Source organism: Fusarium solani (assembly GCF_023522795.1).
Source record: "Fusarium solani strain SB1 chromosome Unknown bctg00000002, whole genome shotgun sequence".
NCBI lineage: Eukaryota > Fungi > Ascomycota > Sordariomycetes > Hypocreales > Nectriaceae > Fusarium > Fusarium solani.
Window position 1 is genome coordinate 4,976,706 of NW_027072155.1, and position 27,054 is coordinate 5,003,759.

General features: G+C 49.0%; 8 protein-coding genes across 8 annotated transcripts; 5 read left to right on the top strand and 3 right to left on the bottom strand.

Moving 5' to 3' along the window:
- Nucleotides 1–543: 543 nt before the first annotated feature.
- Nucleotides 544–2,372, top strand: MRS44_005543 (uncharacterized protein; the record flags this gene model as incomplete). Its single annotated transcript, XM_065622656.1, has 3 exons — nt 544–1,200; nt 1,291–1,425; nt 1,485–2,372. 3 exons carry the CDS (start codon nt 544–546, stop codon nt 2,370–2,372), a joined length of 1,680 nt encoding a protein of 559 aa, XP_065478728.1.
- Nucleotides 2,373–2,454: 82 nt separating this feature from the next.
- On the bottom strand, nt 2,455–3,705 carry MRS44_005544 (uncharacterized protein; the record flags this gene model as incomplete). Its single annotated transcript, XM_046271883.2, has 2 exons — nt 2,455–3,256; nt 3,314–3,705. The coding sequence occupies 2 exons, from the start codon at nt 3,703–3,705 to the stop codon at nt 2,455–2,457; spliced, it is 1,194 nt and encodes a 397-aa protein (XP_046123747.1).
- Nucleotides 3,706–4,476: 771 nt separating this feature from the next.
- MRS44_005545 (uncharacterized protein) lies at nt 4,477–6,253 on the top strand (the record flags this gene model as incomplete). The annotated part of the gene is made up of 3 exons (XM_046283128.2): nt 4,477–4,698; nt 4,791–5,584; nt 5,635–6,253. 3 exons carry the CDS (start codon nt 4,477–4,479, stop codon nt 6,251–6,253), a joined length of 1,635 nt encoding a protein of 544 aa, XP_046123746.2.
- A 2,881-nt stretch (nt 6,254–9,134) lies between these two features.
- On the top strand, nt 9,135–9,864 carry MRS44_005546 (uncharacterized protein; the record flags this gene model as incomplete). The annotated part of the gene is made up of 2 exons (XM_065622657.1): nt 9,135–9,190; nt 9,240–9,864. 2 exons carry the CDS (start codon nt 9,135–9,137, stop codon nt 9,862–9,864), a joined length of 681 nt encoding a protein of 226 aa, XP_065478729.1.
- A 199-nt stretch (nt 9,865–10,063) lies between these two features.
- On the bottom strand, nt 10,064–11,864 carry MRS44_005547 (uncharacterized protein; the record flags this gene model as incomplete). Its single annotated transcript, XM_065622658.1, has 2 exons — nt 10,064–11,724; nt 11,780–11,864. The coding sequence occupies 2 exons, from the start codon at nt 11,862–11,864 to the stop codon at nt 10,064–10,066; spliced, it is 1,746 nt and encodes a 581-aa protein (XP_065478730.1).
- Nucleotides 11,865–13,806: 1,942 nt separating this feature from the next.
- On the bottom strand, nt 13,807–16,603 carry MRS44_005548 (uncharacterized protein; the record flags this gene model as incomplete). Its single annotated transcript, XM_065622659.1, has 4 exons — nt 13,807–13,882; nt 13,957–14,983; nt 15,036–16,414; nt 16,473–16,603. The coding sequence occupies 4 exons, from the start codon at nt 16,601–16,603 to the stop codon at nt 13,807–13,809; spliced, it is 2,613 nt and encodes an 870-aa protein (XP_065478731.1).
- Nucleotides 16,604–16,954: 351 nt separating this feature from the next.
- MRS44_005549 (uncharacterized protein) lies at nt 16,955–21,098 on the top strand (the record flags this gene model as incomplete). Its single annotated transcript, XM_065622660.1, has 13 exons — nt 16,955–16,973; nt 17,024–17,108; nt 17,163–17,983; nt 18,038–18,343; nt 18,395–18,468; nt 18,525–18,590; nt 19,165–19,307; nt 19,420–19,522; nt 19,572–19,838; nt 19,898–20,049; nt 20,107–20,352; nt 20,406–20,841; nt 20,898–21,098. 13 exons carry the CDS (start codon nt 16,955–16,957, stop codon nt 21,096–21,098), a joined length of 2,919 nt encoding a protein of 972 aa, XP_065478732.1.
- Nucleotides 21,099–21,394: 296 nt separating this feature from the next.
- On the top strand, nt 21,395–23,571 carry MRS44_005550 (uncharacterized protein; the record flags this gene model as incomplete). Its single annotated transcript, XM_065622661.1, has 3 exons — nt 21,395–21,508; nt 21,567–21,646; nt 21,696–23,571. 3 exons carry the CDS (start codon nt 21,395–21,397, stop codon nt 23,569–23,571), a joined length of 2,070 nt encoding a protein of 689 aa, XP_065478733.1.
- Nucleotides 23,572–27,054: the final 3,483 nt, after the last annotated feature.

Genomic DNA, 27,054 nt, shown 5'->3' on the forward strand with positions numbered 1-27,054 from the left:
CGCAGGGGAGTAGAGCAGTGAAGTCATCTTGAGGTCGTGTATGAGAGAGACAAAAGGGTAGGACTAGGTATGTTGAGACAAATCCGTAGGCACTGGGTACAATCACATTTGTACGACTAACAGCAGTTACATTATATATCATTACCTGGTGTGTCTGGATGAGCTCGCTCTACTTTGGTTCCTGTTCTCTCTACTCGAATAGACTCTCGGCAATGGAGTTCACGACCTCAATTTCAGGCGCTGCCGAGGTCCAAATCCAAACCAAGAGAAGATTCGCAAGCTAAACTGGAATTAGGTTGGTCGTTGTGACTGCTTGCGTCACTGGTTCATTGAGGTTCTCGGCATGTCGATCCTGGCCAGGACCCCTGTCGACGCTATTGATCTCCCTTGTCGCTGTCGCCAGCTGTCTCCTCTTTTCCCCAGATTCAACAATCTCTCCGACTCCGTTCTCCGCAATCTGCATCGTCCGCGGGTCCCAGTACCGAGATTCTTGGACTCTCCGCCTCCGCCTCCGCACTCTGACATCAGTATCGCCAGTTCGACATGGTCTTCCCAGGCCGCTTCAGCACGGGCTGTTTGCGCTGTCGCCAGCGCAAGGTGAAGGTGAGGAAACCTCTGCCATGCGTAGAATCTGTTGCGCAAAGACTGATAATATCTCTCATCAAGTGCGACGAAGCCAAACCCACGTGTCGGAGATGCTACAACTACGGCAAGCCCTGCCTCGGATACACTGATCAGTTTCACTTTCGACATTCCTCTACACTGAAGGCCGGGCTCGAGAAAGCTTCACCGACCGCGTCGAGCCCTCAGGCTTCTGAGGCGACTGGGGGAAGCGTCTCACCCAAGTTTCGCAGGCGAGTCAAGGATGTCACTGCAGGGACTGACGACCAACTTCCCCGGGCCATCATTCGACAACCGACACAATCGCACGATAACGTATCTCTGTCTTACTTCGTCCGTCGTTTCGTATCGCCCGATGAAGGCGATGGGTTCCCCGGCCACTTTACCTTTCTCCCCGACCTCTACGATCACTACAAGCATGGCCTGCTCGAAACAGCCACCCTCAGCGTCGCTCAAATGGCGGCATATAACCAGTTTGGAGGGGAGGAACTTCGGACACACTCGTTTAGGAATTATGGCCGCGCCATTCGAAGCTTGCAAGAGAGCATCCAGACTGATAGTCAAGCCATTGATGACAAAGTGATTGCGACTATTCTGTTGCTATGTACCTTCAAGGCACGTGCTATTCTTATCCGCCCACTTGTTGGACTTGTCGCTGACTGGAAATAGGACATCAGTGGAGAGGGCTTGGGTGATCCAAAGGAACATGCCCCAGGGCTTTTTTATCTACTAGAGAAGCGAGGGCCATGCCAGATTGGCACGAGGAGGGGAGCTGAGCTTTTTCTTCTGGCTCATCTACGGCTGGTAAGTAGACGTATTATCTTACTTAAACCGATTCTTGGCTAACCGGGATGCGATGACAGCAAATCTACTCCTTCCTACACGAAGACGATACGTACACCGACCCCGGTGCCATAGCTACAGTCATGGGGCTCTTTGATCCCCTCCTTCGGGCATTATCCATGATGTCAAGGACCCTGTCACTCCGGCATCGCCTGTCAAAACTCATGGAGTATGCCGCACAGAAGAAGGAGGATGATCATTGGCCACACACCGAGAACAGGACTGATCCCGAAGACGAGGAACTCTTATTGCAAGAGTGTTTTGAAATGCTCGATCAATTTCACGTCTGGGATCAGGAGGCTCCGTCGTATTGGCACAGCACCTTTGAAGGCCGAGCCGCGCCAACCGTGCTCGGCGAAATGGGCTCCAGGATGACGTACTGCGACTCTGAGACAGCTTGTATCATCATCCTGATTCGCTCGGCGCTCCTCATATTATTATTAACAATGTTGGCATACCACAATCAACTGCAGTTGGTTCAAGAGACAGAGGATAACTCTCACCATGACCTCTGGGCCGAGTGTATCCCAATCCTAGAGTCAGACGTAAGGAGAGCTATCGACGACATGTTAACGAGTGTTCCATTTGCCCTAGGCGACGTCGATCCAACTGGACGGCCGGCCACCATGCTTTATGATGGAGCAGCGGCAATTGTCATCGTCCACTCCATCAGACTAGTGTCGCATTGCGCTTATGCAACAACAGCCCAGCTCCAGAAGGCGAGCGAGATTCTGACCAGAATGAACTCGACGATAGGCATTAGGTCTGCAGTCGGATTTGATGAGGGGAGTTACAGTGACTCTAGGTGGGCCCAAGAGCAAGAAATCCTTCGCCCGCTGGCGTCTTCATTGATGTTGCAATGTCGAACACTGGATGAGGCTGAGACTGGTCTTGTACATCTGGCTTAACTTGGCTATTGTTTGTTATCTTTGGCACAGATTCAATGAATTGAAAGATACCAATTTCGTCTTTGACTGAATTGAGGGGATCTCACTCCTCCTTCTGATACCAACTACTCTCCTCCAGCCTGCCCAGGATGATATCATCTCTCTCCCAAAGAATCATCAGGGCTGGAAAGATCGGGCCACCGATCAACCCCCAAAGCGCTGCCTTGAGGCCTCGAGCCATAGCACTTGAAGATCCACTCACAATGCTTAGCTGGTAGCTGGCCCAGATAACCATGGAAGCACAGGTGCAGTAGACATCCCACCTTAGGAACGACACGACAATCTCCCTTGAACTTGTCACTGACAAAGGCGGATCTAGAAGCGCTAGAGTAGGGGGATTCGTGAGCGAGGTGAGAGCCAAGATGTGATATCCTGACACTTCTGGGATCAGATCTGAAGTGTGTGACGTGAAGATAATTCCCACCACCATCAAATGCACGCCCATGGTAAGGGAAGCAATAAAGGTGTATGCCCGGCCCAGTGCCTTCCTGCACTCTCTGGGGTTGATGTGGGCAGTATTGTTGGATCTCCCGCGTCTGCTTCTGCAAAAGAGGCGCGAAACAGTTTGGATTGCGGTTTGGTATAAGGGAAAGGGTTGCCAGAGAGCAACGGCAATGAACTTCGCTTTCGGAGAGAGGTCCTTCAGGAGTGGTAGACAGAGCCCGATCGTTGGCAGAACGTAGGATATGACCGTACACACAGGTAGAAGAGCCAGATCAAATGGGTCCGCAAGGATCGAAGCTGGCTCCAACGTCGGAGAGGAGAGCAGCAGTTGAAGGATCAAGTAGATTGGGGCGATGATGGTGATAGTGACACCTTGGAAAATGATGCCAAAGGTTCCGGTCCTGCACGACAGTCAGAACTCAATCAGCATTTCTCAACAGTCCATCTTCAACACGTACCAACTCAATATAGTGCCTCGGTTTCCGACCCTCAAACCTTCAAGCGCCATAAGGTACCATGCAGCGCCAAACTGTGCGGCCAGGTACCCAAAAGCAAGCAAGGCCTCCATGTCGATTCCGTCCAGGTTGGGGTCACTCCTCAACCCCTGAGAGAAGAACTCGAGGAGGACTTGGATCAAAGAATCGATATGGATAATACCAGTGTAGCGGTTTGAAAGTGACCCGACAGACTCGGACGTGTCCAGAACACACTGCTGAGAAGGGGAAGCAGGTTCGGCGATGCAAACACGCAGGGCATCGAAAAAGCCATGATAATATGACGTAAACATGCTGCCGTAGCCTCCAAGGAGAGCGCAGCCTAAGAGAAGGCAAAGTGTGATCTTAGAGGCCATATCAAGAAATTGGGCTCAGAGTGCTGTGTGAGATACTGGCAAAGGCTTGTGAAAGAAGAAGAGAATCGATTCTGCCTAAGACAATTTTTTAAGGATTTTTGTCTCATGTAATTCCGGACTTACAGACTGCTTCCCTCATTCTTTCTCGTCGTTCTGTAAATACGGATGTGCGCTCGGCCCTGTCAAGTCCCCGAAGCCGTCGGGGTAAAGTCGACACCAGCCATTTTCGGCCTAGATTGCGAAATTCTCCGTCTCGAGGTTGAAGGGAAATCATTGGACAACTGAAAATATGTAGAGAACATGTGAATGCATAGAGCACGTGAAAAACGAATTGATTGCTTAAACTAGACATGTCCGGCTTCAACAGAACTGTCTCTTCGAGGCCTCCACTCTCCATGACGTTGTCGTGGACTATTCGCATTCTAAACCCGATTTGGATCCCCTTTGCGACCTGCATTAGCTCCGGCCTTGGAGCTTGGAGTGGTTGGTCGCGTGGCCGATCGCCGTCAAGACTTGGTGTTATACAGCGGTACCTGTCAACTCCGAAGGCTGCCTAGGCTATCCCTGCACCTGCTGCAATAGATTACGACGTATTCACATGGAAATCAGATGCAACTTTTACTTGCATAATGTGTTGAGGTTTAAACCTTACATTCGTTATATAGCTTGTCTTTTTTATTTAGGTTGGTCGACACTCTTTCAACTGAGGCTATTTGTCCTATTCATCAACCATCAAGCTCGTTATACAACCATCACTGCATCTTCTTCAACATGACTGTTGTATCTAAGCTCCTGAGTTTCCCGAACCTCACATTGGCTGCAATAGTCGAGTCCCTGCTTGTCATCAAGTTGTTCCCAAACTACTATAGCTCCCAAAGCCATGTGGCCGCTGTGGCGACTATTCTGTGCGTCAACTATGCCTTCGGAATCTTCTTCTGGGCGCTGTTGTATCCGGTCCTCTTCAGTCCTCTCCGCCGCATTCCTGGCCCAAGGGTAAGTAACTCTTTTCCCAGCTGTTGCGATTTGACCCACGTGTCTGTTCTCTGGGTAAAACAAGACTTCATTCTGACTTATATATCCCACAGGCGTACTTGAGTGCAGCTCATAGAGCTCTCGTTGTCAAAGGCAGACCCTCGGGTGACCTATTCCTGGATATCGTGGAACAGTATCCTCATCAAGACCTCATCGCGCTCAACGCACTCCGAAACCAGATATTCGTCACCAATCCTCGCCTGCTAGCCGATGTCCTCGTTCATCGATGTTATGACTTTACCAAACCGACAAGGATCAGCTCTTTTTTGCGACACATCCTTGGTAATGGCCTCATTATCGTTGAAGGCGACCAGCACAAGTTCCTCCGCAAGAACACCACGCCTGCATTCCACTTTCGACAGATCAAGAACCTGTACCCGATGATGTGGAACAAGGCCGAAATTCTGACAAGAACGCTGAATGAGGAGATTTCCACCACTCGATCACCGATCATCGAGCTGAGCACTTGGGCAAGCAAAGTCACGCTTGACATTATCGGAATCGCTGGCCTGGGTCAAAAGTTTGACGCCGTGGAGAAGAAGCAGGTTCCGCTCGCCGGTATCTACGAAGAACTTCTGGAGCCCGACCGTGAAAAGCTCATCTTCGCCATGATGGCTTTGGCCCTTGGCCTCCCTTTCGTTCGTCTCATCCCATGGAAGATGAATGATCTTTTCAATCACTTGACTGGTTCGTTGAACAACATCTGCCGACCAATGATCCAAGAGAAGAGGGTCGCCATCACAGAAAAAGAGGATGACCACTTCGATGTTCTATCGCTTCTCATAAAAACCAACAACTTTTCTGATGAAGCTTTGAAAGATCAACTCCTGACTTTCCTAGCTGCTGGGTAAGCAATTTCCCCTTTTTCTTTCTATGCCTGCTCTTACACGCTTCCAGACACGAAACAACTGCATCCGCTCTCACGTGGGCATGTTACCTACTGACCAAGCACCCGGAAATCCAGCAAAAGCTGAGAGACGAAATCAACGAGGCCTTGCCTCAAGATGTTGATAGCGATCCGACAATTGACCTCGCTGGCATCCTAGAGCCGCTTCCCTATCTGAATGGCATCATGCACGAGACGTTACGCCTCTACCCGACAGTACCTCTCACCATGAGACAAGCTCTTTGCGACACGCGAATCGGCGATCAATTCATCCCCAAAGGAACCGATATCATCATTTCGATCTGGTACATTAATCGTTCACCCGAGATTTGGGGTCCAGATGCAGGACAATTCCGCCCGGAACGTTGGATCACTGAGGAGGGGAAACCGAATCAGAATGGAGGCTCCAGCAGCAACTACGACTTCGAGACCTTTTTGCATGGGCCACGAAGCTGCATTGGACAGGGGTTTGCAAAGGCCGAGATGCGTTGCCTTCTGGCAGCTATGGTGCGGGCCTTCTCGTGGACTCTGGCGATGGATGACGGGCTGGTGTTGCCCAGAGGGGTCATCACTATCAAGCCAGAGAGTGGGATGTATCTGAAACTGACGCCGTTGAAACCGTCGACTTGATTAACTCTTAAAGACATAACTCTATATACGATGCTTATTTGACTAATGTAACATTCGGATCGATCCAACACCCCCAGTGTTTCGGGTCTCGTCCTACGTCTTGACTGCGGTTTCCTCCTTGCAACAGCCAGAAAACCCAGACTAGCATTCAAGACTTGTGGTTGAGCTAGTAGCAGCAAATGTAGAGGATGATGCTTAAAGCCAGCATCGCAATTGCCCCGATACCCATGGCTTTATTAGAGCTCCGGCTTGCTCCCAACATTTTGCTTCCGGAATGTTGATTTTCTCCCTGCTTCGCGTTGTTTAGCAAAGAATCGCCAAATTCATAGGCGACTTACCAATCGAAGAAATGGCGTGAATGTGTAATGTTCTTCGTTGACGCTCAATTTGCCTTCGAATCGATGAAGTCTCACAAGCCCGCCCATGCTATACATTAATATGTATGCTGTCTTGTCATACCACGTGATGTTTGACATCAATCTTCTCACGTCGTCAATGTCGACGTGCAGGTTTGTCAGAAGCACAAGAAGTTCCAATCACGGCGTGAGAAACTCCATGTCACTATCGTACGTTGACCGGTAGCCATGTCTTTGAATTGTTGAGCGGACACCGACCTGGAGCATCTCGTTGACGTGGCTAACGAATTTCTCATTATCTGGAGTTCTTAGGATCTCCTCCGAGCATGTAAGCATGTATTCGGCAACCTCCTAGAGGATCCATAAGCGTGCTTCAAACGGAAGGTAGTACCACGCGAAACCGGCGTTTCGAATGATCCCAGAAATGGTTTGTAGTGTCTGTCGGAAGTAAAGCTCCTCTATGCGGCGACGAGGATGCTGGGGAAGGCATGTCCAGTCGGTCCAGATATATGACCAGATTTGTAGTCTCAGATCTTGTTGGAGAGGTTGCAGATAATCGCCTGCGGGGTCAGGGTGTTCTTTTGTCTGCCAAAAATGACTGACAAAGAAGCATTCACTCCTCGCGACAAAGCCGTCCGGAGCAGGCAAAAGAACGTAGTCGTCGAGGCGATCGCGACTCCATTTTCGCATCGTCTTTTGCGACAGAAATGCTTCTCTTCGCTGAAAAAACCAAAATACCACAGGCTTTGATCCTTCCGTCAGGAACTCATCCAGATTATCCGATCTTTGAAGAAAGTCCCTGGCCTGGGTGAGAGTTCCTTGGTCAGGGTGATGCCAAGTCTTCACGCTGCGATGGACCAGTGACTTCCAGGCAACAGAAGATTTACCGCTTCTAGGAGGTGTTTTACTAAGAGACGACGTTATATTAGCGAAGTAGATTCATAATTTCTATAAGCAAAAATAAAGAGCCCGAGGCATTAGATAAAAAGCGGAGAACCTAAGCCTTCGCAGCCCAATTTAGCACATAACCTGGCATACCCAATCAATCAATACTCAGGTTAGGCAGGGAGAACGACTTAAGGCCTAATGCCAGTCTAGGAAGACAGCGCTGCGCATCGCTGCAGAGATTAAGGATAATGCTAGTATATCATATGCTCCTTTATTGTGTTCTTTGTTATAGTTGAAGCCCAGCCCTTGATGGGATAACTAAGCAAATAGATAGCATATACTCCTATCGCCCATAGCAGCGACATATCTGCCATAGGCAAGTTTATAGAAATACCCTGATTAATTAAGGGTCTTCTGGCTCAGTTATCCCATGAAGTGCCGGGCTTCAGCTATATCAAAGGACACAATTCTAATTTGTTTAAGGTAGTTCATAGAAGCCTAGCTTCGGTCAAGCTACTTCTACAAATGGGGTCTGACCTTTGGCCACTAGATGGTGGTATTCTCGCGAAGTATGTTCAGGGGAAGCCCAATATGTTACTATGTACCTGAAACAGCGTTGCGTCGACGCGTCGCCTTATGAAGATGGCCGTGATGGGAATAATATACGTCATACAGACATCTACCAAGATTGGGGAGAGATAGTTGCAGTGGCCATGCCAATGCAGCTACCATGACCATATATGCTCCTTACCCATCATGGAAACCTTTCACTCTCCCTTCTACCAGAATGTTCCCATTGCATAGGATAAGTAGGGGCATCTCTGACCCCCCTTGTATTCTGACCTCCCTCCGGTTGTCGGGGAAAGGTTAGGTTCGCCGATTAGCCTCGATTAGCTAAAATATGTCGAGGTTTAATATCTGAATAAAGTAATCTATAGTCCAGGGAAGGTCAGAATCCAAGGAGGGTCAGAGATGCCCCTGTTTATCTTGATTTTTAACGCTCAAATTTCCATGATGGTGCAATAGTCTAACCACCTGAATCCATCCTGTTTTGCCTCGTCTTTCTCCAAAACCTAATCCCAATCTCGGGTCGCCAGCCAAGTCTAGACCTCAAACAGCCAATGCATCCGGCCAATGGCATAGTTCCATCCATGCAACTGCCGTTCGGGTCGTCGCCCCTTCGAGGGGTTGTCCGACGTTCCTGAAATGCTTGGCTGGGAGCAGGCTAGATCCCCCCGATGCTACGCGCCGTCTGGGGAAGCTGTGAAACAGGTTGTGACAATCGTGAGAAAACCTGTAACAGACACTCACGAGAAATGCAGTCAGCGAAAATTCTTTTTTTGTCCCCGCCCCGACACAGGCGACGTGACATCGCGTGTGGCCAAGATGCCCAGAAACCTGCCTGAAACGGAAGCGTCTAAGCTGGCAACCCAGGGGTATGAGCGATGGTTATAACGCAGTTTTATGAGTCTCAACAGTTGCGTAGTAGGGAATATAAGGGCTGGCTGTCGTCGTGATTGAAAAGACTCGAGATTCTAACCATCAATCACTGTGTGCTTGAGCTTGTTCATTTCTTTGATACTTATTTATATCTGCTGGCAGATTTCTTAGTTTTTTTCCTCCTCTTGATGTTCAAAATGAAGGTCCTTATTCCTCTGTCTTTTCTTATTGCAGGCGCCTTTGCGCAGGACGGGTACGAATTACGAACCCTCTCAAGATGACACGTACTAACAGGCATCCAGTTGCGGCTTTCCTGATGGGCCCGACTGTGTATCGCTGGGCGAGGGCGCGAATGGACTAGAGCAGTTTGCTGATGACGGGTGCTGTCTACTCCCCATCCGATGTGGCAATGGTGATGGCGGTGAGAGGTGTGAGAGGGTTGCCGTGGCTGGGAACAACAACAATAACAACGCTGGGAACAACAACAATAACAACGCTGGCAATAACAATAATAACGCTGGTAACAACAATGCGGGGAACAACAACAACGCCGGGAACAACAACAACAATGCTGGCAACGATAATGCTGGCAATGGAGGTAATGCTGGTAATGCTGGTAATGCTGGTAATGCTGCCGACGACGAAAACTGCGGCTTCCCCAACGGCCCCGACTGCGAATCCCTCGGCGAAGGCGCCAACGGCCTGGAACAGTTCGCCGACGACGGCTGCTGTCTCCTCCCCTTCCGCTGTGGAAACGGTGACGGCGGCGAGCGATGCGAACGTGTGCCCGTGGCTTCCAACAACAAGGCCCGCTCCCTCCATGCTCTTCGTACTCGCAACCGCGAATCTAAGAAGCACCTCCGTGCACGAGACGGGAAACGTAGGATGCATCTCCGTCCTCGTTTCCACGGACCTAGGGACTCTTAAGTGAAGGACAGCAAGTTCATGCCCGGCTCTTGCATAAGCGTCACCTTCTATACGGATCATGTCACATTAGAACCAAGCGACAATCAACACAGTCATGATCAGAATTGACCATCGGGCAGCAAATCCAATGACTAGCTAGACCAATCAAGCCTTCATTACATCAAGTGCTCATTTAGGCGGCCCAATGAGACTTCCAGTCTCAAGCCGGGAGTTCAGCCCTCGCCGTTCTGGCAGGCAACTCGACCTTCCCTGAATCAGGCAGCTCCCCAGCCTGCACCGTTTCTGTGACGCCCATTTTGCTCTCATCTTTCTCGATATCCACAGGGGTTGGGTTGGAATTTCCATCAAGTTCCGCCTTTTGGAACCCCGGGTCAGCGGTTGGCGCCTCCTCGGATGCTTTCTGTGCTGTCTTCTTGCGATAGAGGAGCCAAGCGCCAAGTATCAACGCCAAGGCCACGATGGAAACACCAACTCCAATGCCCGCCTTCGCTCCAGTTGAGAGACCTCCTCCCCCTTCTCCATTGGAACTGCCTCCGGAGCTCGTGCCCTCTTTGTCACCGGTGTCGTCGCCACTGTCGCTACCACCATCTTTACCCGACCCCCAAGCTTCCAGCTGAGCTTCATCCGTGGGCGTGCTGGGCTTCCGCTCCGTCTCAGGCTTGGTGTGGTTGCCAACACACTTGTACGAGCCCTGAACGACATTGTTCAGAAAGTGTTCGTCAAACCATGAACAGTCCATCGTGTCATCCCCGACGAGGTAGAAATCTCCCGTCACCGTCTCCATGCTGAAGAACTCGACGTTGGTAAAGGGCCCCGTCATGTTGATCTTGTCCGCCGTCTTGAGGAGGTTCGCTGTCATATTGCGCAGGCGTGGGTTCGCATGGATCTCGAGGTCTTTGACGTAGTCGAGACGGGGCAGCCAGAGGTCATTCAGAGCAACATTGTCGTCGATGCCGAGGGTACAGTTCGCTGTCTCGAGACGCGGGAGGTAGAGCTCTGAGAATAGATTTGATGTGAAGTTCAACTTCCCGAAGAACCTCCAGTCACCGTGGACTTGCTTCAGCTTGGGAAGGCTGATGTCGATCAAGTCCTGGAAGACGCCGCCTGTGCCCATGGCAGAGATCATGGAGGATTCGTGGCTGCGATTTCCGAGAAACTCCAGCTCTGGAAGGGAGACCACCGCATCGCGACCATTGTTTTGGATTTGCACAAAGCTCGCATTCGTGAGTGGCATTGAAATATTGTCGAGATCTGGATTGGAAAATATTTTGATGGCATATCTGGCATGCTCAAGGCTCTCGAGCTGTACCTGCTTCAGTCCTTTGTTGCCCTTCACGACCACATACCCGACCCGATCAGCTGAGGACGTCAGATAGCTGCCTGACAAGAAGTCAATGTCAGTCACTTGGAGAAACCACACGTAGGTGGCATTCACGTAGAGATCAGAAGCTTGCATCATGTCAGCTCCATGGACAATAAAGGAGTCCGTCACATTCAGCTCCGGAGCCGTGTCCAGCAACACTCGGGCCCATGGTCCGTAGACGCCGATGGAGTAGGCTCTCTGCAAGGCGTGCAGCGACACGTTCAGCCACCCGTAAGGTCGATCGGCTTCTGAAGGGCCATAGACGAGGAACCCTTCAGTGATGTTCTTGAGGGTCGAGCTGTAGATGGTGGCGCCGTCTTGAACGCCAAGGGAGTTGTCGAATTTCAGTTCGCCATCAATTTTCTCGATGCCCGTCAGGTTAACGAAATCCGTGAGGTTGGCGATTTCCAGGTCGCCGGTATACGTTGCGCAAGCCTCCGCTATGCTGGAGACCTGGGTCGTTTCCGTGAGCGTCAAGGGATCCTCGGCGGAGCAGGCTGCGGCGAGTGTTAGCGATGGAAGGCGAACGGTGCGTCAGTTCAGGGTACTTACCTGCCCTGGCAGATGTGGTGAGCCCGGAGAGCAGCAGGGCAAGCCCCAGCCAGACCGCAGTCCGCGTAGGGTTGCTTGCAGTCATTGTCGTCAAAGTTCGCCCGCTTGGGTACCTGAGCAAGATGCGGGAGAATGAACAAGACGCGCGCCGCTGCAGCCGAGGAGCTGAAGGGGGGGCCTCTGCTTTGTGTCCCAGGGATGGGCCCTTTAACATGCTTGAGTCTGCCTTCTCAATATTATTTATGCTTATTTCAGAACGTGGCGTTCGCGGCTGAAGCGGCAGGGACCTATGCAGATAATACCCATTCTTCGGTCTGTCGGCGATTGCTCTATGATAGCATGGCATGAAAATGCGAAAGAAAAGCGGTATAGATTACATAATATCGAAACTATCATTTTCGGTAATTTTGTGATTGAATATACGCTCGTAATTCCTTTCCGGTTATCATCAATCCTCCAAGAGTCCGTTATGCAGTTATGAACCCGTTGCTGGCGGCAGATGCTGGGTCGCCTTGGCATCTCTAAACTATCGAATGAGGCGCTCCACGATGCCTTTTTCGGTGAAGACTAGGCGAAATTGGAACGGCTGAAAATAAGATTGTATGTGACATCAGTGTTAAGGCTCGAGGTACCGGGCACCATTGCGACCCCTAGTGGGCGCGTTCTCCTTTGGTGCAAGGTCCAGCTGTCTTAACAGACACGGCTCCACACTGGTCTCGATCGCATTCTTATCTTGCACTCTATCTCCTTGCTTGCGCGGGGACTGTCGTACTCACCCCCACTGTTAAAGTACCATCTACCACCCCAGCAAATCCGCACAAGATTGTGTTAATCCCTTATCCCAGATCTGGTGGGAAAAGAAGAGACTAACTATGATTGGTCCAGACCCCTGTTTCGTACCCAATGGCAGTCCCCGCGCAAGCAGGCAGATCTGCGCGTGCCTCCTCGGGTTGCCGCTTTGCACCTCCATTTGAGTGCGACCGCGGGCCTCAGTAAAGCTACACGCCTGAGTTTTACAAGCTGAATACTCCGTACAATATGTTGTGTTATCACAAGATAGTTAGAACGATTCAGCCCCATCTTGTAGTTTCTCTGAATCATATTGCAGTACAATTGTCACGTAAATCAGCCCACTCGCATGGGGCCCGGTAGGCATGACGCTCTCTAGGGTAGCCATGGCGCCCGAAACTACCAGATTCTGCGCATCACATTAACCCTGACTCAATGCACTCAAAATTTCACGATGATGCTACAATCAAACCACCTGAGCGCATTCTATTTCGCTTTGTGTTAATCAAGAACTAGACAATGCGTCCGATCAATGGTATAGGCCCTGATCTTTTCGCGACAAAACCTAAAGTGTGGAGCCCCGCAAAGTACATCCGGCGTGCATCATTTTTCCTATGTACCCAACGTCATCCGTCGCCAGGTTGTGCATCTGACGTCTTCACCACGTGAGGCCTAGCTGACAAGAAAGTCACGTGACCACAAAGACTGAAAAAGTGAAGCTATTCCCACCTTATCGGCGCTTCCGCGGCTCTTGGTTTTTGGCGTTTTCTCATATTCATTACTTGGCAGCCACGCAGCCTCGCACTTTTACTCAGTAGATAGATCATATGTGTGATTCCACGACTTTTGTCACGAAAAGATTAGGGTTATATAGTTCCGTCAAAGCAACAGCCGTTCGGGCCATCGCCAGCGAACTGCTGTGCATTCCTGGATGTTATGCGCCAGTAAGTGAAGCTGTGAAACAAGAGGTGACAATCATGAGAGCACCTAAAACAGACACTTAATAAAAATCCTATGTACAATTCTTGGCGAGAAAAGAGGCTTGGGGATCCAAGTGACGAGTATTCTAGCATTAGAGGCAGGGTGGGTGAGCCATGCCATTGAGGTCGTCCACACAGAGCGAAATGTCAATAATGTTGGCATGTGTTCTTAGTTTCTCATGGCCAAGAATGCGCAACTCCTGAACGAATTGTTAGAAGTCTCTGCCCAGGCCAACATTCCCAGCGTTTCTGGTATTGTCAACGCCTCCCCTTGGCCCAGGCAATGGCAAGAGAGGAATCCGGCTTTGCTTCACGACGACGAGTTGTAATAGACCTGTGTGTGTGTTTTGCTTAGGTATCTAGAGCCTAGGTTTACAATTTCCTTCACCAACTCTCGCCCCGACGTACGTCCATTCAAGGTCCTCTACTGTTCCAACTGTTCCACTCAATTGAATGACATGATTTTCCCCAGGCATAATGTCAAAGCCGTTATCACTGAGCTTCATACCCTCCCTCTCCGCCAACACAAATCCCTTGACTGGCAGGTCTGCTGACACTGCAACTTGGTCTCTGGATGGCGAAACCTCGACTTTCACCTTTCGGTTCGAGAGGTCGAGGTACTTGAGGGGTTGCGGCCACGCCGTGTCTGTGGCAACAACCTGGCTACCAATACTGATGGTGGCGTAGATGATGAAGGGTTCATGCTGTTCTGGCCCTTGATCATCCGGTTGGTTGAACGGTGCGATGTGTTTGTTCTGGAAAATCTCGGTTGTGCCGTTGGGCTTTGCCGAGATTTGAGTAGTGATATCCTCGACGATAGGCTGCCCTGATCTGATCGATAGGAACTTGACAGTCACATCTACCTCAACAGGGTCTTGACGAGAACTCGATATCCACAAATCAAACTCATCCGTGTTCGTCACTGTGGTATCGGCGTGGCCTGAGGTCCATTCTGGACACTTGCGGGCGATACCAACGTCTAGAGGTCTCAGAGCTCGTGAGATGGCGTAGAAGGCTGGCTTCTTCACCAGATAGTAGTCGACGATCGCCCATGACATGGTCGGCCAGCAGTCATTAAGTTGCCACACAAGCACGCCGCCACACTTGCGCGCTCCAGCGTCTCCCCACATCCTTCTCCAGGACTTATATGCATACCGCATTGTTTCTGCCTGAAGAATCTGAGTGATGTGGGTGAAGGCGCATAGCCCTTGCGGAATCCGGAAGTTCTCGGCAACATATGTCAGAAGACGGCGCTCATGGTCAATGGCTTTGTTGCGGAAATCCATCATCGCAGAGCCTGGATACTGTTGCGCCGGGTCCGTGATGACCCGGCGAATGGACTCGACATGAGGGTAGGCCTCCATTCCGAATTCGCTGATGAAACGACCTGCAAGTTGGGCCGAGTCTTGGTATCTGTGCATTTGACCATGCCAGACTACATTGCGTTAGAGACCAGACGAGAAATAGACAGGTTTGCCAACACTTACTATCCCACTGATGGATGTCGCCAACCGAAGGGTCGCTTGAGATTCGGCCATCACCCCAGGGACTCCCCGGGTGATAGATGCAAGACGGGTCCTCCTCCTGCACCAACTTTGGCAACAGATACTCGTAAATGTATCTAGCTGGGAATGTCGATTTCAGCCATGAGCTCGGATCGGTGTCTTCCGGTCGATACTCAAGCTTGTACCTCTCTTGGACCTGATAGTCCTCATTGTTTCCGGCCCAGATGACCACCGAGGGATGCGATCTAAGCCGCCTGATATTCTGTCTTGCCTCCTCTTCAATCGATTTGAGGAATGAAGGATAAACAGGATAGCTGGCGCATGCAAATGCGAAATCATGCCAGATCAGAACTCCCAAAGAGTCGCATGCGTCCAGAAAGGCGTCATCCTCATAGATGCCACCGCCCCATACGCGGATCATGATCTGATTGGACTCTACCGCAAGCTTGACCCATTCCACATAACGATCGTTGGATATCTGTGAGAGATAACTGTCGCCAGGGATCCAGCATGAGCCGCCGGCGAAGGTGTCGATGCCATTGATGCGGAAGTAGAACGACTTGCCGAAGTCGTCTTGTTCCTGCACCAACTCAACATGACGAAACCCAATATCCTTGGATCTGGCATCGAGCTTTTGGTCTTGGCGAAAGAGTTGTGCGATCAGCTGATAGCGGGACTGCGGCCCGTAGCCATGAGGATACCATAACAAAGGTTGATCAAGCTGAAACGCAATCTTGACAAGCCCATCTTCTACAACTCGGCACTCCCGCTGGAATGTTGTCTTGTCTTGGTGCAGTAATGTAAGAACGACCTTGTCACCCGATTTGCTGCCCTCAACTCGCGCAAGCAAGTGTCCAGAGCAAGACATGTAGTCCTCGGAGAGGTGGTACTGCGCCCACACGTCTTCAATTCTCGCAACGTACTGCTCCAGGAGGACCGGACGCCAGGGTCCCGTTGTCATCAGGATAGGACCCCAGTCCCAGCCCCAGTTGTACTGAGCCTTGCGTACAGGGACGCGGCTTGCTTCGGTTTGGCGGACGTGAAAGACGTGCTCTGGATGTTGGTGGATGAGCTCCCGGCCACGGACCAAGGCCGACTCGAAGAGGATCTGTAGCTCATTCTCTTGGTCCGGGCGGAGCAGATGGGATATCTGCACTCTATGGGCGATGTGCATGTTGTCCGATTCCAAGATTTTGGATCCATTCAGAGTAACAGTTGCGAAGGTATCAAGCCCTTGAAAGACGAGAGCCGTTGTCATGCCTTCTGAAGGAGTTGCGTTGAACCGGATGCGGTAGATCCAGTCCTTCTCCCCAATCCATTGCACTTTCAGCTCATTGGCATCAACGAAGGGATCGGGAATTCTACCCAAGATTAGCATTACATGACGCAGGAAGTTTTGAGGTTGCTGGGGATGCAAACATTTTGTTGGCGAGGAGATCGATGTGAACTTGGCTGGGAACCTGAGCTACTGGAAGCCAAGGCTCTTCGGACTGGTCATCTCGCTGCTTCAGCGACCAACCAGTCGTCAACTCCCAAGTCGACCGTTCCATGCTAGAAGGAGTAATGCTACCGAGACTTCCGTCAGAAAATGGATGATTTGGGTTACTTCAAGGGCAGAAAGCGTCCCCAGATGGCTTCTTATTTACTAATTTATTCTCTTTAATCAAGGCGGTGATTGAATCCCCGTCTTGTTCGGTTTGTGGAGTCACAACCACTCGGCTCGATGATTGTTATTTCCGCCATCCAAAAATGGCACGGAACTCCAAAACCCCGGAGCCTTTTCGGGAGCGGGGTCAACATGCTTCCGGTGGATGGGATGGGCGCATCCAACACAAAACGAACGCGGAGCAGGCCGAAGACCAGAGCGTGATTTGGCAAACAACACCGGTGGGCTAGTTACCATGTTCTCGTTTTCAGACCGTAAGTAAGCCGCCATGGAGCAATGCATGATTGGCTTACCAGACTTCCAGTTCAGCACCATCGAAATGAGGACGATTGCTGGATTGCGATCCACGGCAAGGTCTACAATGCAAGTTCCACCGCACCACTTATCCAGTGCATTTCTTGAATTTTCTCTCTCCTAACCTATTGAAATTGCCAGGTCACAAGCTTTTTAGGCGCCCATCCGGGTGGAAAGGCCATAATTCTTCGACACGCCGGAACTGACGCAACAAATGCCTTTGAAGAGGTTCACCCAATCGAGCTTCTTGATGAATACCTGACTGCTGAGCATCTCGTTGGCGAACTGGATTCCGGAGCGAGAGCCAAGACGAAAATCGAGCAGACGACTGCTCAGTCGCCGCCCATGGCAACAATACTGAGCATCGACGAGATGGAGCGTTTGGCCCTCGAGCGCCTGAGTCCCAAGGCCTTGGCATACTACGCATCTGGCACAGACGACGAGATCACAAAGATCGCCAACGGGACCATCTTCAAGTCCATTCTCCTACGGCCGCGAGTCTTCATTGATTGTACTAATTGCTCGTTATCAACAACTCTCTTGGGCAACCGCGTTGGAATGCCGATATTTGTCAGCCCAGCAGCCATGGCCAAGTTGGCTCATCCTTCGGGAGAAGTTGGAATCGCCAAGGCTTGTTCAAAAGTCAACGCCCTCCAGATTATCAGCAAGAACGCATCTATCTCTGTGACTGATATTGTACAGGCAGGCCCAAATGCTGTCTTTGGCTGGCAGCTCTATGTCCTCAAGGATATCAAGGCCACTGAGCGGACATTGGCCCAGATCAGGGCCATCCCTCAGATCAAGTTCATCGTCTTGACTCTAGATGCTCCCTTTCCAGGGAAACGGGAAGCAGATGAACGTTACAAGGCCACCGAGCCTCCGCGGGCTTGGGGAACCGAGTCTGCCCTAACCTGGCATAAGACATTGGCATGGCTGACGACACAGACCGATCTTCCCATTGTGCTGAAAGGTACCTACTCTCTTGTGTAGAATCTTATTCAAGAGGCGCTGACACATTTCAAAGGCATCCATACCCATGAGGATGCCTTCATAGCATCTAAATTCTCGGCTGTCAAGGGCATCATTCTATCAAACCATGGTGGCAGGGCTCTCGATACCGCCAACACTCCTATCCAAGTTTTGCTCGAAATCAGAAAGTATTGCCCTCAGATTATGAGTCAAGTGGAGATCTGGATTGATGGTGGCATCAAGCGAGGCTCGGACGTGGTCAAGGCCCTGGCTCTGGGCGCCAAAGGAGTTGGGCTTGGGCGAGCGGCTCTCTACGGCTTAGCAGTCGGCGGAGAGGATGGGGTCTCCAGATCTCTTCAAAGTATGTTTCCATCTCATAAACCTGCAGCAAAGGTACTTACTAGCAACCCAGTTCTTGCAGATGAGACCATCACCACCATGAGGTTGCTCGGTGCTTCTTGCGTCAGTGAACTTCGGCCGCAGCATGTAAGTTTGCCTGTATGAGTCAGATTATGTTGGATTCGACTGACACCCTGTTCCAGGTTAACAGTGCTGCACTGAACTCCCAATTGTACGACGGGCCAGCGGGGCTTGAGGAAGGCGAGTCTGTTTTTAGGTCTAGACTGTAGATTCTGTAGCTGGAGTTGCCCTCCATTACCTCTTGCGTAATTCTATACAATGGCATATGGTGCACCACCTCCGTTTCAAGAGTTCATGCTATTCAATCCCTGGGACAAACGCTATGGGCGAGAGAGAAATATTGTCATACTTTCTCTTCGTCGAAATCCACAAGGTTTTATCAGGTAGGGAAGAAGGCATGTGCCGAGGTAGCATTCTTTGCGCAATTCAATGCGCCCCCAACAGTCTTGACTCGTTAGAGGGACGACTTTTTAGTTCCCCCCGAATATGGGCCCATGGGGAATGGCCCATCTCCACATCCTCCTGACTCGCCATCCCATCTTAGACGAAGATTCAAATTTCCGTGCGACGCTTTCGTCCTAGCGTTGGTGTTTGGCGGGGAATCCCCATGGGGTTCGGAAAGGCGTCCGCTGCGACGTTGACGCTATAAGAACCCGCATGCCTTCAAGTCTGTTTGAACAAGATCAGTAGAGCCAGCCCATCACGCAACAGCTCGCCTAGTATCCATTTTCTTCCACCAACATCCTCGCAACAGGTTAACAGTTGGGAAACATGGACAAGGCGACGGAAGACCCCGCCCTTCATGAGGTTGAGAAGATGGAGAACCCGGCAAACACGATGACGACCTACGCCAACATTATGGCCAAGAACAAACCGAACCCCCGAGGCCCCGGCTACATCAAATTGTATGTCCTCGCCTCGGTCGTTTTCTTGTGTTCGACCATGAACGGTAAGCTGATACCCACCATCAACGAACGACTCTTGGAAAACCCTGACACATCAGCCAGGATTTGACAGTTCTTTGATGGGCTCCATCAACGCGCTGCCCAACTACACCGACTATTTCGGCCTACCCGAGAATGGCAATGCCAGTACTGGTATCGTGTTTGCCATCTTCCAGGTATGACCTCACGCGAATCAATGATAACACACGTTAATTCATCTGCTAGGTCGGTCAAATGTGTGGGGCGCTCTTCATCTGGATGACCGACTGGTACGGACGAACCTGGCACATCTTCTTCGGCTGTCTTGGTGTGTGCATCGGTACCATTGTAACGTCTCTGTCGACGACACTCCCCATGTTCATCGCGGGGAGGTTTCTCCTGTCGTTCTTTGCCACATGTGCGCATACTGCAGCTCCTTTGTACCTAGTCGAGCTCGCGCCGGCAGCGTACCGCGGAACGATTGCAGGAATGTACAATACCTTCTACAATGTTGTAGGTTTTGCCTATGTACTGCTCTCTGGAAGTACCTTGCTAATTACTGGTTATTATAGGGCTCTGTGTTTGCGACTTCATCAGTGTATGCTTGTCACAAATATCTCGCCCACAAAGGTGACATTGACTGGAGGCTTCCGCTTTGGCTTCAAATGGTCTGCCCAGGGTTGGTTGTTCTTCTGGTCAAATTTTACCCCGAGTCTCCCAGATGGTAAGCAGCGGTTTATGCGGCGTACGAGTTCTCTTTGTCTCCTGACCTTGACCGCAGGCTGGTTGCCAAAGGCCGCCACGACGAAGCCAAGACTATTCTTGCTAAATATCACACAAACGGCGATATCGACCACCCGCTCGTTGCCCTCGAAATGACAGAGATGGTATCTGCTATCGATACAGAGCACGAAGCTTCTTGGAAAGATCTGTTTGATCTTCGCGTTCTTGTCGAGTCCCGGTCCAGTCGCTACCGACTGATGCTCAATGTCGCTTTCTCTTGGTTTGGTCAATTCAGTGGGAACAAGTACACATCGCTGCCCTTGTAAGAAATGGGCAACCTGCTAACTGCCCTCTCAGCATCGTCTCATACTATCTCCCCATCATGCTCAACGGCATCGGCATCACCGATACTGATACCAAGCTGATTCTCAACATCGTGTACGCGGTCGTTGGCTGGACTGCTTCCATCGTGGGCTCCCGACTTCACGATGTTGTCGGTCGTCGCAAGATGCTCATTACCGCCACAGCTGGTATGACGGTATGCCTTGCAATTGTCGCAGGCTGTGCGGCGGGATACACAAAATACGGAAATAAGCCCGCGTCAACCGTCAGCATTGTCTTCATCTTCATGTTTGGTGCCATTTTTGCCTGCGGCTTTACTCCGATGCAGCCCATCTACCCTGCTGAAGTCGTGAGCAACAAAATGCGAGCAAAGGCCATGGGCACCTTCAAATTGACCGCAGGGGCAGCTGGGTTTCTCAACACGTTTGTTGGCCCAATCGCTCTCTCTAGTGTACGTAAAGCCCTTTCGTCTTGATTCTCGGATACTAATCAGGCTCTGCCGTCTAGATCGGGTACTGGTTTTATGTCTTCTTTGTGTTCTGGGACACCTTTGAAATGACATTCATGTATTTTTTCTTCGTCGAGACCAAGGGCTCAACTCTAGAGGAGCTTGATGTCATATTCGAGGCAAAGAATCCGCGAAAAGCCAGTGTTGAAGCCGCAAAGGCCCGGAAACGGATCATTCAGCAGGGACGGGGCTCGGTCTAGACCCGTACCGTCACGAGCAATCTGTAGCAAGAGGCAGCGTATCATGGATATTATGGAAAATCATTTCTATTCTTTTTTATGATCGCTAGGACATTGCCATAATCTCCAAGGATTATGACGCTTTGGGAAGCGTTGACGTTACTGTGTAAATAGGCTAGTGGGAAATATTATTCTTCCGTTCCATTTGGCGCGGGTGCTACAACAGCCCACTTTCCCCAGCTCTCCAAAGTAGCGTCAACTTCAACCTTTTCTCGCTGCAAAATGCCCATACACCACATCACACCCATCAATTGATCATGTTTCATACGTTTCAAAGCCAGACTGGAGATGATCCTTTGCCGCCAGGTGTCGAGCCGGAACCCCCTGTGCGAAAAGTCAACAGGTCATGCTCCGAATGCACCCGCCGAAAGGTAAAGTGTGATGGCGGCCACCCTTGTTCGAGTTGCAGATACTACAATGTCTCCGAAGATTGCGTTTATAGACAACGGAGTAAACGCCAAGCCACAAGTAAAAGGTATCGCGCCCCATTCTTCAAGACCATTTGTGCGGTATTCGGAAAACTGAGTCGCTGACCCTCGTCACTCTACAACGTTCCAGTGCTCTGGACAAGGCCACGGAAACGCTTCGACGTCAAGCCGGTGTTCTGCAACTACTCTTTCCCAATCACGGGCTTGATGAATTGGTGGACAAAGATCGAGCTGATCTCATCCAGCTCATATCGCCAAAACCAACATGGGACCAAGTCAACGAAGAGAGAACATTACAATCACCCGACCCACTGCCCACGACCGGATCATCTGGGATCTCAGGGGACATTGAAGATGTACCAAGCTCGCCCGAGGACTTGAGCATCGGGGAGTCAGGCGAGGAGGAGAGGCATTGGCATGAGTCAGCTCAGGATCCCGCGACCATCGCAGCCAGCGATGACATCAACGCCCTCAGCCTCGCTGGTGACCGACATCGGCGCTCATATCTAGGAATTACATCTGTGAGCGCAGTGCTGAAATCTTTGTTTCGCCTTTGTCCAACTGCGAAGGATCTTGCTGTCGAACAATCCCAGACCTGGCCCGGCGCTCCGCAAGATGAGACTCGACCGCTCTTACTGAACCGTACGCCTGGTGCCCTCGCGGCACCCGATTCTCTGCGCGAGCAACGCTATATCGGCTTCTACTTTGAACACATTCATGCTATTACACCTCTAGTCGACGAGGAATCTTTTAGGAGCACTTTCGCCACTGGTGACGGTCAAAGCCCGGCGTGGCTTGGTCTGTGCAATATGGTCCTCACCCTAGGCTCCATTGCCTCCGGAAGCGACACTGCCCATATCCACTACTACAACCGAGCTCGCTCGTACCTCGATCTCGACTCGCTTGGTTCCGGGAACCTGGAGAGCCTGCAGGCGCTGTGCCTACTTGGCGGATACTACCTCCATTATCGCAACTCGCCTAACATGGCGTATGCAATCTTGGGTGCTGCGCAGCGCTTAGCCATCGCCCTGGGTTTGCACAGAGAGTCTCCGATCCGTGCGGACCACAAAGACTCCGAAGCAGGTCAACGTTATGTGGCTCGGATAGAGACTCGACGGCGAACATGGTGGAGCCTTTACTGTCTCGATACGTGGGCTAGCATGACCCTGGGTCGCCCAACCTGTGGACGATGGGATACCAATACCATGAACACATTGCCACCAACGCTTCTGGGGCCCGATGATCACTGTGCAGTATCCCTTAGAGAGAGCTCACGGATGTGCCATATCTGCAACCGTCTTCAAGACCGATTTGCCCAGTCTACGCGAATCGATACCCACGAAGCACAGGCTCTAGACTCCGAACTACAGAGCTGGTACGACTCGCTACCCGCCATACTCAAGGACACAACCGATGCCCCTCCTCGCATCACCGTCGCACGCGAGTTCCTGCGTAACAGATATTATAGTGTTCGCATGATCCTATCTCGATGCTTTCTTCTGTATCGCGCCCACGAAGATATGAAAAGGCACACTCCTAACCCGGCAGAGAACCAAATGGTCGACATGTGCAGAGCAGTTGCAGCAGAAGCTATCGATGCTATTGCACTTCATTGGGTCCCAAACCGAATCCAAGTATGGAACTCGGCTTGGTACCTGTTTCAAGCATGCTTAGTTCCCCTCCTCTCCATCGCCATGGAGACATCATCCAACTCTGCAGACTCTGAGCCGGAAATCGTCATGGCCTGGCGCGCAATATTGAACAAAGCATTAGAAGTTTTTGTAGATATGAAGCCATGGATGCGGGCTTCTGACCGTACTCCGGATATCGTGGCTGTCCTCTTCCAGGCTGTGTCGCAGGGTGCTGAGGGAACCATTCGGACGCCATCGGTGACCGACGCAGGAGCACATGTTTTTGGATGGGCCGACGAACAGTGGACAGAGATGGATTGGAGTTTGTTTCTTGGCGACGAGGATATTTCTCACAATTTGTTTTCCTTTACATAAAAAGACAGCTCCAAGGGTGTATTTAGTTCCTTGTTCCTGAATCATAGTTAACCTTGAAACACTTGACGCCAGGGTTAAGCGTGAGCATATAGGCAAGACTTGGTCACTCTGGCTTAGTAGATTTTCTAGCCCTAAACTAAACATCCACTGATGATGGGAGTGCGAGGTCAATATTATTAAGGCAGTGACCCTTTCCCAGATCTAATGAACCCGTTATCCTTTCAGTTGAGCACAACCGTCTTCCCATCCAAGCTCATGGCTGCCAATTTGGCCCTCGTGGGATCCATTCAATTGTTAATCTAAGCAGGTCCTAGAATAACATAGCCCTGTGCATCGATTTCTTGTTTTCAAAGAATCATCGGCACCGTAGCGCCCTTGATGATGGAGATGGTGTCACTCTCAGCCATGGCAACAGGGCCCGAGCCGATCGCACCGTGACTATATGATTTTCTTAAGTTCCTCCCTCTTCAGCAAAGCAACCCTTATTATTATTATATATCAAGAGATTAAAGATGTGTGACTTATTATTATTCTCACTAGTTAGCTAGGCGAAGGAATTGGAGCCTGTATGAGGCCCCGGCTGCCTGAAGCCACACCACAGCCGCCGTAGGCGGTCATGGGCTTCCTTCAACATTGTATAACACTTTGGTTTCCTATCACTGGTGAAGATAGACGGAAAATCTCATCTCTACGGGGAGATTGCCCTCGAGCAACCCAAATCCAAATGCAATCCACGGTCTAGGCTCGCCATTCAGAGCCTGGGGTTGCTTGGCTTCGTTCACTTGCTCAGGAGTTACTCGGCCAATGGCGTTAATACGCTAGACACGCTTAATTACTTAGGAGAATTAATTTTGTGGAAATTATACGGATTAATCATCAAACATAAGTTAGAGTGTGGGGAGATTGACGTTCCCATAGATCAATTTGATCCAGCCCGATCATCCAGCAAGACTTTCCAAATCCCATTGCTGCGCCTTCAAGGAAAATATGCTATGCAGAATTTGATTGTAAACCCTCGCAGCCCTGGTGGCAGCGGAATCAATTTTATTTATCGCAAGGGAGCACTCCTCAAACACATTGTCAGGGAGAATTTCCACATCTTGTCCTTTGATCCGCGAGGCATCAACTCATCACGGCCTCTAGCCTCATGTTACCTGAGCGTCGAGGTTCCCGAAAGGCAATCGACAGGCTAAATAAAGACGTCATCAGAGACAGTAGAAAACAATATGCCTAGACTCAAAACTAAATCAAGGCATGCGAGGAAAACATGTGCGAGCACGGTAAGTACATCAACACCCCGCAAACTGTGGCAGACATAGATATGATCTTGGACGCGGTCGGCAACAAGGACATGGTCTACTGGGGATTTAGTTACGGAACCTTACTCCGACACACATATATATCGCTTTTCCCTGAGCGCTCCCACCGCGTCATTATAGATGGCGTGGTTGACTGAATTTAGTGGTACGAGGGCCTCATTCTTAAAGACGACTTCATAGATATATAAAACGTTCTCAACGGATTCTTTAATAAGTATATCAAGTCAGCCAATAGGTGCGCTCCATCGGGCCTTGCTAGTTCTAATAAAGAATTACAGCGCAAAGTTATTACCTTTTAGCAAGGACTTAACAAAGAACCGCTCCCTGTCTCTATTAATACTACTACCTACGAGACTCTTTTATTGCCGTGGCATCTATATGCCTAGCTTAATACCGCGTGAATTTGTCCGTATTAGAATATTATTACTTAAAGGCTTAACTTATAAAGAGCTCTTTCTAAATATGCTTAATAACTCGCGACGGTAGAACTAGTTATACTAAATAATATAAAAGTCAGTATATAAAATAAATTAATAATAGCAAGATATTATTATTTATAGGAATAATTATTAAATTAAAATAAAACCGAGAGAGATTATATATTTATATTAAAATCTTTAGTTTATCTTAGGCGCCGTGAAAGAAGGTTTTACCCTTAGTATTATTAATTATTATAAGTAATCCTAATATCCCACTTAGTATAATAACGGGATGGAAGTGTTCTAGATATTTTAAGCGGGCTGAAACTTAATATGTTTAGTATCTCACGGTTAAAAGTCCTAATATTACGGAGCGACGGAGAGTAAGTAATATAATAATACTAAATCTTTTATTTCCCGCATTATAATAATCCTTAGGGATTATTACCTATTATATTACTTTTATATTAGCGAGGCTAAGATAATTATTCTATTATATTTATTTATATTTAGCTACTTTCTTATCCCCTCTCGTGATATTAATATAACTTTAAAGCGATATTAATAATATATAATATAGTAACCTTCTTATATACTTCGCGTCCTTAGTAATCGCCTCGGCCTTTAGCTCCCCTCCCTGGGCTATAGCGGTAGCCTTAGATAAATTTACCCTTTAAGTACTTAATAAATATATTAGAGAATTCTAAATTATCCTTATTATATTAAAAGTAGGCTCTAAGATATAATATAATAACTATAATATATATAATAAGCGAGTATTATAGTTAAGCGAGCGTCGCATTATATTATATAGTAATAAATAGCTAATTTCTATTTTTCTAAAATGCGCTATAAAATATATAAAAATCTAAAACAAATATTTATTATTATCTAATTAGTAAAGAAATTATATTATATTTTCTATAGAATTTTAAAAAAATCCCTTTATATATAAATAATAAATTATATAATATAAATAAGCTTTTTAAAAACTAGCTTACTAAGAAGTTTTTAAAAAATAAAAGAAAATTTTAAATAATAGCTAATTATATTATTAAGTAAATTTTTAAATTATAGCTATTTTAAGACTAAATTAGTTTTTTAAGAATTTTTTAAAATATACTTTATAGGTTAAAATCTAAGTGCGATGCTTACTTATCTGCAATGCTTGCTTATTATATATTTTGTTAGAGAAACAGAACACACCAACCATAGCCAGATTTGAACGCTTCGTGACTCTTCTTAGGGATTTTTAAAGAGAGATCTCATATACTTCTCAGTGAGGCAAATACAATATAAAATAATAAGGGCAAATAATCAATTAATAGCAATGAAAATCTGGCCAGAGAAAGAGCCCAAAAGCTGCTCATTTCTCATTGACCGTCACGAAGATAATAATGATGGTTGGAGGCATCTTGGCCTCTGACCCTTTTCTACGTATAGGAAATTGCCTAATGGCCCAAAACGGCTTAGCACCCTTTTCCCCAACTTAATATATTATCTTATAAGGATATATTTCTAACCTTAGCTAAGAAGCTTATTTTTATATATAAATTTATACTAAGTATTTAAAAAGAAATTATTAAACTTAAAAGTAAGATATTAATAGCTAAGGTATATATTTATATTATATAAGCTAAAAAGATCTCTTCTCTTTAATAAGTATATACCTAATAGTATTACTTATTACTTAATATTTATAATTATAACCTAGCGCTAAAGAGAAAGAGAGATTAAAGTAAATA